The following is a 13,366-nucleotide window of genomic DNA, read 5'->3' as shown; positions in this document are numbered from 1 at the left end:
TGCATATGGTCAAAACATATGCACCAAGTGGATTGATTGTATGCGTGATTTTGCACGCAAACTGCCTGGCTGCGTTTGTGCGCAGATAAACACTGAAGGTGGGAATCGTATAATAGCAAAGGATTGTGAGGGAGGAGGCAGAGAGGAGGAGTGGGAGGGGAGGGGAGGCGGTCAGAGCTGCGCATCTGTACAGGCAGCTAGAGGAGAGGTGGAGAGGGAGAAGGAGAGAAACGAACAGGACAAGATGAGGACCGCGGCAGCAGCAATGGACGAATCGACATTGGGATGGGAAAAGGCAGACGAGTGGAAAGCACCGAGGAAGACCGATGAGGCATGAAAGAGAAGGCTCTGGAGACGTGTCGTATCGCCCCAACATGGAGGCGTAGCGACAGTAGCATGCATTAGAGGAGATCATTTCATTGTAGCCTAGCAGCAGCGGCATCATCCGTCCGTCCAACCTGAGCGGAGAGGAGGAGGAGGAGGACAGAGGAGCAGAGATGGGCTCCCAGGTTGTGCAGACCCTGCGTCAGGGAGTCTGGGCATCTCTGACCGGGGGCTGGTACCACGACCCGGACCAGAACAAATTCAACAACTCCTGCCACCTCTATCTGTGGATATTTCTCCTGATGTTGCCCCTGTCTCTCCATCTGGTGAGTTTTTATTTAGGGTACATGACGTTCAAGGCCGCGAAGGGGATATGAGGTGCTCACTCTACCTATAGGTAACGTTTTATTGTCATGCGTCCTTTTAATCCTCTCTTGGATAAACGTGTAGTGCCATTGCAAGAATCTAATACCCTTCATTGTCTGGGTGCTACTGAGGGAAGTACAAGGCTGGAGGAAAACAGGCAGCACTGTCGCAGTATTTTTTCCTTGCATGCGGTGAGGGAACGCATGGCTGCTCCTGGATGTGGCAATGGGAGAGACAGGAGGCGTGAAACTGTAGTTCACTACTATTTTCATGTCATGGCCTTTGAAATAGACAAACAAAGGCTGCAGTTACCCTGATAGTTGAACTTCCATATGGGATTTGTGATAGCGTTTTACCTTGTAGAAATCAAGAGATACAGTAGATATGAAGGAGAAAAACAATACAAGCAATACAGCAGAAAGATGCAATTAATGAGGGGAAGAGTTGCTGCGATAGGTCACACACCTTGACCTTAGCTGTGATGAAGTATGAGTGATACCACAGTGGATTCACATGTTTCTGGTATGGCAATAACAGCCTTGTACAGTACTGAAAGAAGGGATGTGATCTGGCTAGCACACACACACCTTCAGAGCAATGACAGCTTTTTTGTTATTGTATGTAAAAAAGATAAATAATGTAAATACTGTGTCTCAATTCCTCAATAACATCTATACGGATGAGAGGTTTAACCAGATTAGATATAATGTATTACTACTCACATCTCTGTCCTTTAAACCAGGGCTAAATGTGTTTCTACCATGTGTTTAGATAATGTCAAATTAGCCATCCTTTAAGGAGAGTTAGTCAGGCAAAGTAGGAGCTTCCAATGGGAGAGTGACAGCTCAGACGTTTGCCACTAAAGCTATATTAAAGTGTTGTTGCTGACAGTTTTCATTCTGTTTGGAAACACCCACTGCTTTCCCTGCAAAAACAACACAAGCTTTCTGGGGAAAAGATGTTTCAAATTTCATGTTTATTAGCATTTTTATATGAAGGTCACTAACAACACACAGTGCCAGATAAATGAAGGCAGAAAGTTGAGGAAACAATTGGATAAAAGCATGAATGACACTGGGACATAAATTCAGACAGTAAATTTTTACCTGCAGACATCAATAAGAGTCCAACACAGCACAAACTCTCTCTAGACCTGTATGACTCATGTATCAGCATGATGCAGATGTTCTGTCTTAAATCTTCCTGTTCTTCCTTAAGGGCTGTTCCCTTGGGATCAATACACTTCAGTTATCTACCAGTTAATCAAATTACATCATGTGGTTCGCTGAGCCTGTAATAAACCTTGGGTACACTGTGGTCATGTGACCAAGTACGCTTTACTTTATCAAGAATCTTACCTGCTTACAAAAAAATGAGAAGAGATAGTTTGTGCTTTTGTGGCCTCTAGTCAAGCATCAAATCAAACACTGTCCCATTGGAGTCAGGAGTCTCTGGAGATTTTAACATGCTAAAGCTCTTCTTTTCTCCTCTCCTCAGGCCTTGCCCCCTACCACCATGGCTTTGAGCATCTACTGTACCTCCATCACTGTCTTCTTCATCCTCATCAAGATGGCCAACTACCGGCTGCATGTGATGTTTGACGAAGGCGAGGCGGTGATCCGCAGCAGCCTCTCTGACCTCAGCAAGGCTCCGGAGAAGAAAAGCAATGCCTCGGACTCCTGCCTGCCCGCCAATATTAGGTATAACCCTCACACACATACTTATAATCCTTAAACCACAGTCAGTGGGATTAATCTAAAGTAGCTCAAATGCTCTTGACTACAGATATGGTCTCACCTTTACAACCGTGTTCTTCATATTTAAACTGTGGCCGTTTTCCTCTGACGTCTCGCCCAGTTGGGAAGCTCAGCTATTAATGTCGTACTGCAGGTTTCCAGGTCGCAAGTCGTACAATCACTGGGAATCCGACAAATCTCTATAGTTTCATGGCTTCCAGATTCAACAGCAACTGTAAATACAATGGATAGTTTAACCAAGCTCAAAAGTGTAACCCAGTGAAGCCCGTCTAGCTAACGTCAACTAGAAAACTAGGGTAAAACTAGTTTGACATGGCACTCGATAACTCATAAGCTCAACATCATTAGACAACAGCTAACGTTAGCATTCAACAACTTGCTAGCTTAAATTACTGTTGGGTATTGTTATTTGATATGATAGGAGAGCAAGACCTCCTAGCTTATGGTTGTTTTAGCTAGCTAGCGATACTGTCATCGAGGAGATGGTTGTATGCTAGCGTAGCTGCCGTTTCTTATCTTTTGCTAGCTAATGTGTTCTCAGATATGTTTTACCTTCCTGAATTTAACTATCTAATATCATTTAATTTGTTGAGCAATCGAGAAGCAGTGAAATCATAATTTGTCAGTCAAACCTTGAATACAGCAGTAAAACATTATAACAATGTTGGAGCTTTTCTCCGTCAGAGAAAAATGGCGAATTCAAGGCCGTTTAGAAAGATATCAAGTTAGCCATTACCAAATCTAGGCTAGATGGATAAATCCCTAATGATACAACTTAATACTAACATAGAATCGAACATTTAGGCCTCATATTAGAATAATGGTCACAGTATAACTAAGAGTCTCACCACGCCTGACATCCTCTTCTTACCATTATTAAGCTCCTCTTTCGCTCTCTGCATGTGTCTACTTTTCTAAGTCCTGTCTTTCTTTGAGATCAGATTGGTTTCGTGATCAAGTGTCTCACAGTGGGATACAGACGCTTTCCACTTCATTTCAAAGACTTGACTCAGTACAGCTTCGGTGAATGGGTGAGCTAATGAAGGGAGGTCAGGGATATTCAGTCTGTAACTCGGCTCTGACACACTTGATCTGCAAAGGGACTAAAAAAAGAAAATCAATCATTTCCTGCTCCCAGTTTGTCTGTATTCTTTTTAGTTTCTTTATAAATTTTGAAGTGCCTGTGAGGAGATTAAACGGAACGTCCAGACACAAGTATTTTAAGCACTACTTCATCTTTATAAATCTGTGTATTTTTGTATTCAACACACATGAGGATTGGAATGATTTCTTCTGTCTCCTGTCTTCGTCTAACAGGAAGAGCAGTACAGTCCCGGACAGTGTGGCCATGACAATGTTGGCTCGAAAGGGTCCCAGTCCAGTGATACAGGTGACGGTGAAACAGACTGAAACCGACCAAGGACTGATTGGGGTGGTGAGTGACAACATGTATAGTAGCTACAGAGTACACTGTGTTGACCTACATGATGTCCTAATTTAGTTCATGTGTTTCTGAATTCTCCCTGCAGGACTGCTCAAAGTCGGACGAGGTGAAGCCTATGGAAGGTGATGCTATTTGTTCTCTGGATTTTACTAGATACAGATGGGTAACTTAAAGAAAATTTGTGTTGCAAAACATGACAAATATTGGGAACTCTCACAAATGTTTGATGAATATGATAGCCTTCAAATTCACCAGGGGCCTGTTTTACAAAGATAGGCTTTGTCTAAAGCTTAGTAAGAATTTAGAAGATGTCTAAATTATCCATTGCACAAAGATTAAAGGTTCTATGAGTAACTTTAAGGGGAAAAAAGTTGAATAAATTACATTGTTGGCTGTTAAAAAATAGTAATTATCCTGACTGCTACTACATTTCACACTCTGTAGATGCAAGCTCTGGGCATTGGCCAAAACAGCGAGTTGACATACACAAGACTGTATTTGATGGACTAGCATCACATACACATTAGCTGTGTACTTTAAGCGAATCAATTATTGTTGGCTAAAATCCCCCCATTTGTCATAATACATCATAGTAAAGTTAACTGGTGATGTAACTTTGCTAGCTAGCCAACTAACATATCCTCTCATTCAGTATATCGCTAGCAATTACGTAAGCGAGAAAAAACACAAGGTTAGCTCGCTAGCTTAACTAAGTCATGCTGAATCAATCTAACATTGGTGGCTTTGTTTTGTAAGCTGATAAAACAAACTGCAAACAGCAAGACAGCCAATTTACCAGTGTGTTGTTGCATTAGCTAGCAAGATTTTTGTCAGTTTTAGCGAGCAAGCTAACACTGCTTAACAAAACCAAACTAAGTTTTCCCCTGGCGTTGGCCTAGTTGCCGTTAGCTAGTCGGGCTTCGCTTGATAAAACCTTTTGTGCTTTGTGTGTCTGTGGATTCTGTGTGCTGGGTGTTGGTTAAAGTTAGAAAGTGTTAGCATACCATCGGCACTGTAGCGGAGCTGAAGAGAGGCATGGAAAAGAGAAATCTGTCCACAGGCTAAAAGAGACAACTGAGAAAGACTGCAAATGTCTAATTTTATTCATCACATGAAGCCACTGTGCTTTGTAGATTATTTTATATATAAATAAGGTAAACTTAGGTTGCCTTGACAACACAGGAGGATGCATTCAGTTGTTGTTTGGCTGAACTTTCTACTTTGTGTAAAATCACTCATTAGTTTTATAGAATTTGCGTCATATGCGAATAACAATGATTCAGCAGTTGCTTAGTTTACCAAATGCAGCCTATATGAAGCAGTAGTTATGAGTTAAATAAAAGATGTAATCCTTGTAACTCTAAATATGACACAGACAACATGATTAAGTGATAGGTATAGAATGAATGGATGTAGAAAGACGGCAGCTGTTATTGTAGCTACTGAGAGTTTCTGTGTGATTTAATGAAACAAGTGTCCTTTGTTTACAGAATCAGTTTGTGATAGAAGCCAACTCTGTTCCTCTTCCCTAATGCACTCGATGGCTACTTAGAAAATGTAGAGTGACAACTTCCTTTTCTGCAAACATCATTGTTGTAAATGTTTTTAGACATGCAGCATCAGAATTAGCAGCCAGCCAACAAGACCAGCTGACTGCTTCCAGTAAATGTATGACCTCATGCACTGGTGATTAGTCAGACTAAAATCCCTCTCTAGACTGTGCTATATTTGATCAGACGATTGCACAAAATGTTGCTATCTGATTAGTAGAGGGATCCTGTTTGTCATTTGGCTGTAGTATGGTATTTACTTGTAGACAAAAGTGTGGATTTTGTGAGTTGCCGCTGCAGACAAAGAAGAGACAATAAAATGTCCACCATGGCAGTTTTTTAGGATTACAGCAGTTCATTATAAATGCACCTTAAATCAGCAATTAGAATTTGCACTTCCTTTAATTCCAGGACAGGGTGAGAGTGCTGCAGAGGAGAAGCCTGTGGAGGGAGGCCTGCAACCAAGCCCAGAGCCTTCTCCAGATGACCTCTCCAGCCCCAATCCCGACCAGGCCGCCCCCCTGCTGCAGGCCCAGCAGAGGACCCCTTCCCGAGCTGAAAGAGAAGAGACGCGGCCTGGATCTGCTAGTGGGACGGGCAAAATGGACACGGAAATAATTGAAAGTGTAGCCACGAAAGAAGGAACAGACATTCAGAACTCTTGGACGGGGGCCGATAGAGAACAATCAGAGCAGGAGCGAAAATCAGAGAAAGACTCAGAGCAGGACAGAATAGAAGAGGAGAAAGAGTGTGAGGATAAAGAGGTGGAAGATATGGAAACAGCTGATGAAGGTCTGCCACCCTCAAAGGGCAGTGAAGATGAGAGCGAGGAGGCGAGTGAGGGGCAGAAAGAGCCCTCAGACGCAAACAACAACTCATTGGAGACTTCCCAAGAGGATTTCATCGACATTCCAGATCTTTCTGCACAGGTAAGACGTATACAGATAAAGGAAGAGGATTAAGGCGTCATCTTTCTTAATAGTAAGAAAGTACAGATCTGTACATCTCATGTTGTCTCTCAGGCTGAGCCGGTGGAGGAGATGTACTGTTCTGATGAGATTGAAGTGGTTCTGGTTGATAACTCCGGACCCGGGCCTGTGTCGGCTCACCTGGACGAGAGCGACACGGTCAAGATCATCATCACCATGAGCTGTGACCCTCAGACAGCTGCTCAGCTGGAGGAGAGCGTCAAGCAGAGCCTTCTGGAAAATGCACAGGTAGATTATGTATAAACGCAAAGCCAAATGTCGACATTTTTGTAGTCTGCGCCAAGACTCCATGTGTATGTATGATATGTCTCTGTGTGTCGATTAAGGCCCAGAAAGAGGCAGGAGAATGTCACATCAAGATCCCCGTCATCACCTTTGACTCCCCTGAGGAAGAGAGGCAGGAAGTGGATGAAGGAGAAGAAGAAGAACGGACTGGCTCGGACGATGACCCCACCCTGAAACAGCAACAGACAACAAGCCAAAGTGAAGAGTTTCACTTGTGTAGAGAAACAACCAGTTCTGAGTTCACCACAATGGAGGGTCCAGATCCAGATCAGGAACATCTCGATCTGCACATGATTAACGACAGCACGCCGAGCCCACAGCTGACTAATGATAACAGCTCATCAGGTATCGATGTCCACTCCCACCCGGATGACACGGATCCTCTGGATCTCAATGTGGATTCCCAAGGTTTCCTGCGTCTGCCGCCAGCTCTGGGCCGCTACGGTCCAGGGGGAAGGACTCACATCCGAGGGCTGAGCATGGACAGCGGGAAAGATGCTGTGCTGCTTTCAGACCGCTCTCATAACACAGTATGTTGGCTTCGTTTCTAGTTCTGTGTCTTTATCCAACTTATCCACATCCATCTGTCCATGCATATATACAAACAAACATTTGTCTCTTCATCAGACCACCATGACCAGTTCCAAGTCAGATCTGGAAGCGAAGGAGGGCCAGATACCCAACGAATCCAACTTCTTGGAGTTTGTTTCCTTGTTGGGGTCCCTCAGTGCCAGAGGGGGAGCTGCCAGCACGCAGGAAGACGATGTGACAGAATGCAAAGAGGAAGAGGGCACTGCAGAGGAAGGTAAATCCCAGCAGGAGGGTTTGTTCCTTTACCTCAGTCTCCTTATGAAGGCTCACGGATAAAGCAGATTTGTATGCATATGAGCATTCATAGTGTCAGTGTCGGTTTGTGAGCTGTGATGATTTCCTATTGTTGGTGCACGGTGTCCCATCAGCAACATAAGGTTAAAGCTCCATGCTAATGCTGTACTATTCTAGATCTGTTACTATAATACTACATCTGTTGATATTTTTAGGATGTTTTTAGCCAAGCTAGGCTCCAAAAATGTTGGGCAGGAGGCAACTCAGTAGCTCAGCTCATGTAAACCATTAAAGTTTAATGGGATAAATGGAGCTGCAAAGCTTGTAGTTGCTGCCAGTGATCCTGTAGACTTTTAGTGTTGTTGAAAAGGTGATTTCTTTGGTTAAACCACCATTAATTAAGTTTTGGGACCATTTGGGGGATGCCGATCACGCTCTAAACACAGCATTGCCCTATTAAGCTAGTATAGCGAACATGATCGCAAACAGTTGCCAATTTACACATCCAGCAGACAGTTAGCGGCATTAGCATTTTTTTGGGAGTTATGTTTCTTGCTGCATGGCGAATATAAGTCAAATTCCCGCTCTCCTTTATCTCTGTTTTTGGTCTCCACCAACTTCTGAACTTCTAAAACCCCTCTTAGCTTGCTTCTTAAGTAGCAAGCTAAGAGGGCTTTTAGCTTGCTACTTAGCTTGCTACTGTATCCTGTATCTTGCTATTTAAGTAACAAGCTAAGACCAATTGCTCCACCATTTGCTCCATCATTTTCACTAGGTACTTGCTACCATTGTATGCCATTTGGTACTAGGCAGGTACTATACATTGCTGCCAGCTGATAATAGAGAAGAGACTGAACAAAACAGCGACGTTTTAAACCTTAAAACAAAAAAGCAGCTAAAAGATGCTAACATTTCCCACAGAGCTAAGTTTCGTAGGTAGGTTGGTTCAACTCCCTCCATCTTTCATCTAGAAAATATTGATAAATGCAGCTTTAAAGAATAAAAATAAAAATTCTGCTAGTTTAACCACAAGTCATTTCCATTTGATCTGTTTGCAGAGAATCTGAGTGTGACTTCCAGACCAGATGAGACGATAACAGAAACTAACACAGACAGCAAACCAGAGAGACCAAAACCACCCACCAGTCTGCCTACCGACACACTACAGGCCATAACACCCACACAGATCCCAATAGTTTCCCCTGACAGGTACACAAGCCTATTCACCCACATGCTTTAAAAAAAAATCACACACATTTACACAACTTACAGATGAGTGTACTAGCATCCAGGGCTTCCAGCTGATTGTGTTTCCTGTCTGCAGTCCACAGACAGACAGAGAGAAGGATCCGGACTATGATTCTCTGCCCTCGCAGACCTCTCAGTCAGAGAGCTCCATGCTGCAGGTCATCTGCAGACCAGAGGCCACCAACAAAGAAGACGCGTACACCTTCCACACTGTACACAGTAAGCAGCCGCTGCTGAGCAAAATGATTTAAAAATGTTAAACTATTAGTTCCTGGAAGTGTAGTTATTCAGCTGTAGTGAGAAGCAACTAAAAATATCTTGTAATATATATCCAGGCACCCGATCAGTTTGAGGACTTTATTTTTGCTTGGGCTGTCTGATAATATTTGGATCTTTTGAACAAATATACAGTGTGTGTGGATGCCTCTGTTAGCAGCTGAAACAGATCAACAAGCTGGTGGATTAAATTACATTTTCCTGGAATTGCTCCAACATGCTCAGCTGCTCAGTTATACTTCAGTCTCTGCTGTCTTTTTGTATTGCTAAATAAAAACATCACCACATCATAGATTTATCTACTGATTAGCTGGTGTGTTTTTTTCTTAACCAGGGGACAGACCTCGTAAGCTGTATGCAGAGAGAGCTCTCAACCTGCCGCTGGGAGCTGAGCTCATCACTGGCAACATGTGGTAGTGCTGTTAAATCCTTCTGTCACTGTCTTCTCCCTCTCTGTATCACCTGTTCCTTTACCTGCACCTGCAACAAGTTATGTTTTTCTACCAAATCCTGTTTATCCTTTTCCATGTCTATCTCCCTGCATGCTCTCTTACACTGCTTTTATTAGATTTTATGCCTTTTTTAATCTCCACTTTAGCTGTAATATCTGCGTGTGGAATTTAATCAACATACTTACTGAGGGCTGTTTTCTGTGTCTGTTTGTGTGTGTGTGTGTGTGTGTGTGTGTGTCTTCAGTGACCTGCTGTCAACGTCTTCGAACTCAGAGTGTCAGGACGGCCTGGCGGGGGGTCACGCTGACTGCCCTTTCCAGCGACGCATCATCCCGGCACACAGGCTTCGACCACGAAGGACGCACCCAGAGATCTTCCAGGTGAGCTTTCACTTCTCCTTTCTTCTTCAGCACCCACGATGTACTACAGCTGATTTTCTGATACATTTTATGTTATAAAATTATACATTTCTGTGTCTTAAGATTTGCAATTGCATGGAAGTATGGGTCCTACAAATTGTTACCTAAAAGTATCCTGTGTGGTTTTAAGAGTTTTTTTTGCACCTGCATGCCCTCGGGCGACATGATACCCCGTTCAGTGGTTTTCCTGATTGAGTAGTTTGTGGTGGTAAGGTGCCAAGAAATGTAGCAATGTGCCAACAAAGGGAGTGAAGAGGAAAACTGCTAGCAAGCAGACGTGGATGTAAACAAAGTAGGTTTCAAATTCTTCTGAAAGTCAGTTTTGCCTTTGTGTCTTTGAGGCCCCAAGGATACACAGGATCCTGTTCAGGGTCGCAGGGGGGCTGGAGCTAATCCCAGCTGTCATTGGGCAAGAGGCGGGGTACACCCTGGTCTGGTTGTCAGTCAATCACAGGGCTGACACATATACCCCTTTCGCACCAAAATTAGCGCATTGACGCGGGGTTTTCAGACCCGGGAAGACCCGCTAATAAATGCTGATTGTCTCTTTTCCCATTGCCAGTGGAGTATACTCCGGAAACCTTTCGCCTTATTTCTTGTTCCCCTCAAGAAGAAGCTCTCTCACCTCGCTGTCTTGCCAGTGTTGCTGCATCTTGCACGAAACAAAGAACACATTTGCAGTTGTATGTTGTTCTTCTGTATTTATGCGACAGCGGATGGAACTTGCGCGTTTACTATCATTGCCAATCAGAGCCGAGGCAATAATTACCCGGGTCTACTGCATAGTCATTTGACCTGGGTCTGAATACCATTGTAACCTTTCCCACTAAGCAAAAAAGCCGGGTGTGAGCAGGTTTTTTGACCAGTGGGAAAGGGGCTATAGAGACAGACAATCTTTCACGCTCACCTTTACAATTCAGAGTCACCAACGAGCATGTCTTTGGACTGTGGGAGGAAGCCGGAGTACCCAGAGGAAACCCACACATGCACGGGGAGAACATGCAGACTTCACACACAAAGGCTCCCTATGTCCGCAACCGGGATTTGAACCAGCAACCTTCTAGCTGTGCAGAGACAGCACTAACCACTACACCACTGTGCATTCTGAAAGTGAACAAAATAAAACATGGACTAATAAACAAAAGATACGCCAAATTACAAACAATCAATAAATGTATTAAATATAGATTAATAGACGAATCTGGTTACGACTTAAAACAGGTAAATAAACATGCGGATTCCTCTTTAAATGTGTCTTTCCCTTCATTAGTTTTACCACAGAAAGTCCCCCGGGGCTGACATAAACGATAATCAACCAACTGGTAAATCGGATTAGTGTTTTTTTTTTTTCTGTCAAACTGCAAAATATGAGTCACCGCTGCTGATTCAAACAGTCGGCAAATGATCAGTCCTGAATTATTCTACATCAGTGCTGGATGCAGACCAGCAGCAGTGAAGCTGAAACAACACAGAGTCTCTGCTGAATCATGATTGCACCACTTTGTATTGTTCTGTGTACGTTTAATGATCCTAGCTGTACTTGGAATATTCGACACGGGAAACACCAGCCTCCTCTCCTTGTTTCCTGTGCTACTGCAGTGGAATCATGTGGGTGTTAATTGTTTGTGTTTGTGTGCATGCGTCTGTCAGGAAGAAGACTCTCTGGATGATTCATCAGAGACGTCCACTCAGGAGAAACCGACCAGGAAGATTTATTACAAACTTAAACTGTTTCCTGGGAAGTGGATCAACATTTTATACGACAGACTCACCCTGCTCGCTCTTTTGGACAGGTAATACATAAAAAACCTGCCTGCAAGCTCTTTCCACTTTAATGCACACACATTTGTGAAGTCTAGAAATCGAACATCCATCCATCCATCCATTATCTATACTGCTTATCCTGTTCAGGGGGGCTGGAGCCTATACTAGCTGTCATTGGGCGAGAGACGGGGTACACCCTGGACTGATCGCCAGTCAATCACAGGGCTGACACATAGGCTGCGTTCATACTGCAGGCCTTCATGCTCAATTCCAATTTGGGGCTCATATTTTTTGGGGTCCCTGTTCACATCTATTTTAGATTGTGACCCAGGTAAGATATCAATGAGAATAGAACATTTGTTTTCCTTAAAACATGGATGGCTCTCGGGCGTTGGGACTTTGGATGTGCATAAACTTTTGTGCAAATAAGCGACATCTCATATGGATAGAGGCATCTCCCCAAATAGCAATTAGATCTGCTATTTCGCCGTCTCTCCACTGCTGTGTGTCGTTGTCCTCTGTGGTCAAGTGGAAAAAAGAAGTCTTCTTCTTTAGAGTCACTCCTGGAAACTATATATTACCAAGGCAACGCGGACAAATTCCGATTTGAGTGTTCAAATACAAATTGTGTACAGGTCGCCTGTTTTGATCCCGATTTAGTACCACATATTCAAGTAGCACAGGTCCTAATTCAAGAAATGCGACATCATGCAACTTTTTGCTGTTCACACAGATTTGAAAAAATCAGTTCACATAGGGGGGAAAAAATCGGGACACTTTTAGCTGCAGTATGAATGCAGCCATAGAGACAGACTTTTCATGCTCACACCTACATGCAATTTAGAGTCATCAGTTAATGAGCATGTCTTTGGACTGTGGGAGGAAGCCGGATGGGGATTGGAACTAGTAACCATCTTGCTGTTTGGCGTCAGTGCTAACCACTGCACCACCAGGAAGCCTAATACACATTATTCATCTCTGACAATAATGTTGAGTTATTTTCATTGGAAAAATGTTTTATTAAAAGTTCAGTGATTCCTTGATTCTCCTTCAAACTCTTATAAACAAGCTGATTTCAAACACAACAACGCCACTCACTGGATGTTTGTTGCCCTTTAAATTGGAAACCTTAATCTCACAGCAGTAACTTTCAATCAATTTCACTTAATTATTTGTCAATTAAGTTATATTTGTGTCACTTTTTCTAGTGTTATCAATCAGTGTCATATCTGTTGAGCATTGTTTCTTGAATTCAAACCCTTAACGCCTGCGTGTCTCTTTTAAATACAGCAACAAATAAGCATCAGTTTTGTGCAGGAAGGATTTACACCTTATAAGCTACTGTATGCAAAACCATAACCTGTGTTTCTCTTTGCATGTGCTGTTTCCATACAGAAACCAGGAAGTTCTGGAGAATCTAGTCGCAGTCTTCATGGCCTTCCTGGTTTCCTTCCTGGGTTTCGTTCTGCTCAATCACGGCTGCTTCAAAGACTTCTGGGTCTTCCAGTTCTGCCTGGTCATCGCCAGCTGCCAGTATTCTTTACTGAAGGTAAAAAAAAAGACACTGAAACCTCTCTAGAAGGTAGTGGATGATACCTAAACGTTATCTGTGTCCAGCCTTTAGCAATTTACACAAATCTTTAATGTTGAGCTGTTGGATAAAACTG

The 13,366-nt window shown here is 43.2% G+C and overlaps 1 protein-coding gene across 1 annotated transcript in view; it reads left to right on the top strand.

Moving 5' to 3' along the window:
* The first annotated feature begins 177 nt into the window (after window positions 1–177).
* Window positions 178–13,366, top strand: part of pcnx2 (pecanex 2) — a 34,628-nt gene continuing 21,439 nt past the window's right edge. The window contains exons 1-14 of the mRNA XM_069658544.1: window positions 178–650; window positions 2,188–2,390; window positions 3,765–3,882; window positions 3,977–4,013; window positions 5,853–6,370; window positions 6,464–6,658; window positions 6,757–7,245; window positions 7,343–7,520; window positions 8,599–8,749; window positions 8,865–9,007; window positions 9,399–9,477; window positions 9,761–9,896; window positions 11,586–11,728; window positions 13,095–13,248. Of these exons, the coding sequence (XP_069514645.1) occupies window positions 498–650; window positions 2,188–2,390; window positions 3,765–3,882; window positions 3,977–4,013; window positions 5,853–6,370; window positions 6,464–6,658; window positions 6,757–7,245; window positions 7,343–7,520; window positions 8,599–8,749; window positions 8,865–9,007; window positions 9,399–9,477; window positions 9,761–9,896; window positions 11,586–11,728; window positions 13,095–13,248 (2,697 nt within the window). The 5' untranslated portion in view covers window positions 178–497. The remainder of the gene's footprint in view (window positions 651–2,187; window positions 2,391–3,764; window positions 3,883–3,976; window positions 4,014–5,852; window positions 6,371–6,463; window positions 6,659–6,756; window positions 7,246–7,342; window positions 7,521–8,598; window positions 8,750–8,864; window positions 9,008–9,398; window positions 9,478–9,760; window positions 9,897–11,585; window positions 11,729–13,094; window positions 13,249–13,366) is intronic.

This window comes from Semicossyphus pulcher, unplaced genomic scaffold (genome assembly GCF_022749685.1).
Source record: "Semicossyphus pulcher isolate SPU_LCO1_2020_fin unplaced genomic scaffold, fSemPul1.0.p SCAF_12, whole genome shotgun sequence".
In the NCBI taxonomy this organism is placed as follows: Eukaryota; Metazoa; Chordata; class Actinopteri; order Labriformes; family Labridae; genus Semicossyphus; species Semicossyphus pulcher.
Note: the sequence above shows the minus strand (reverse complement) of the source record. Positions and strands in the feature narration are given on the sequence as shown.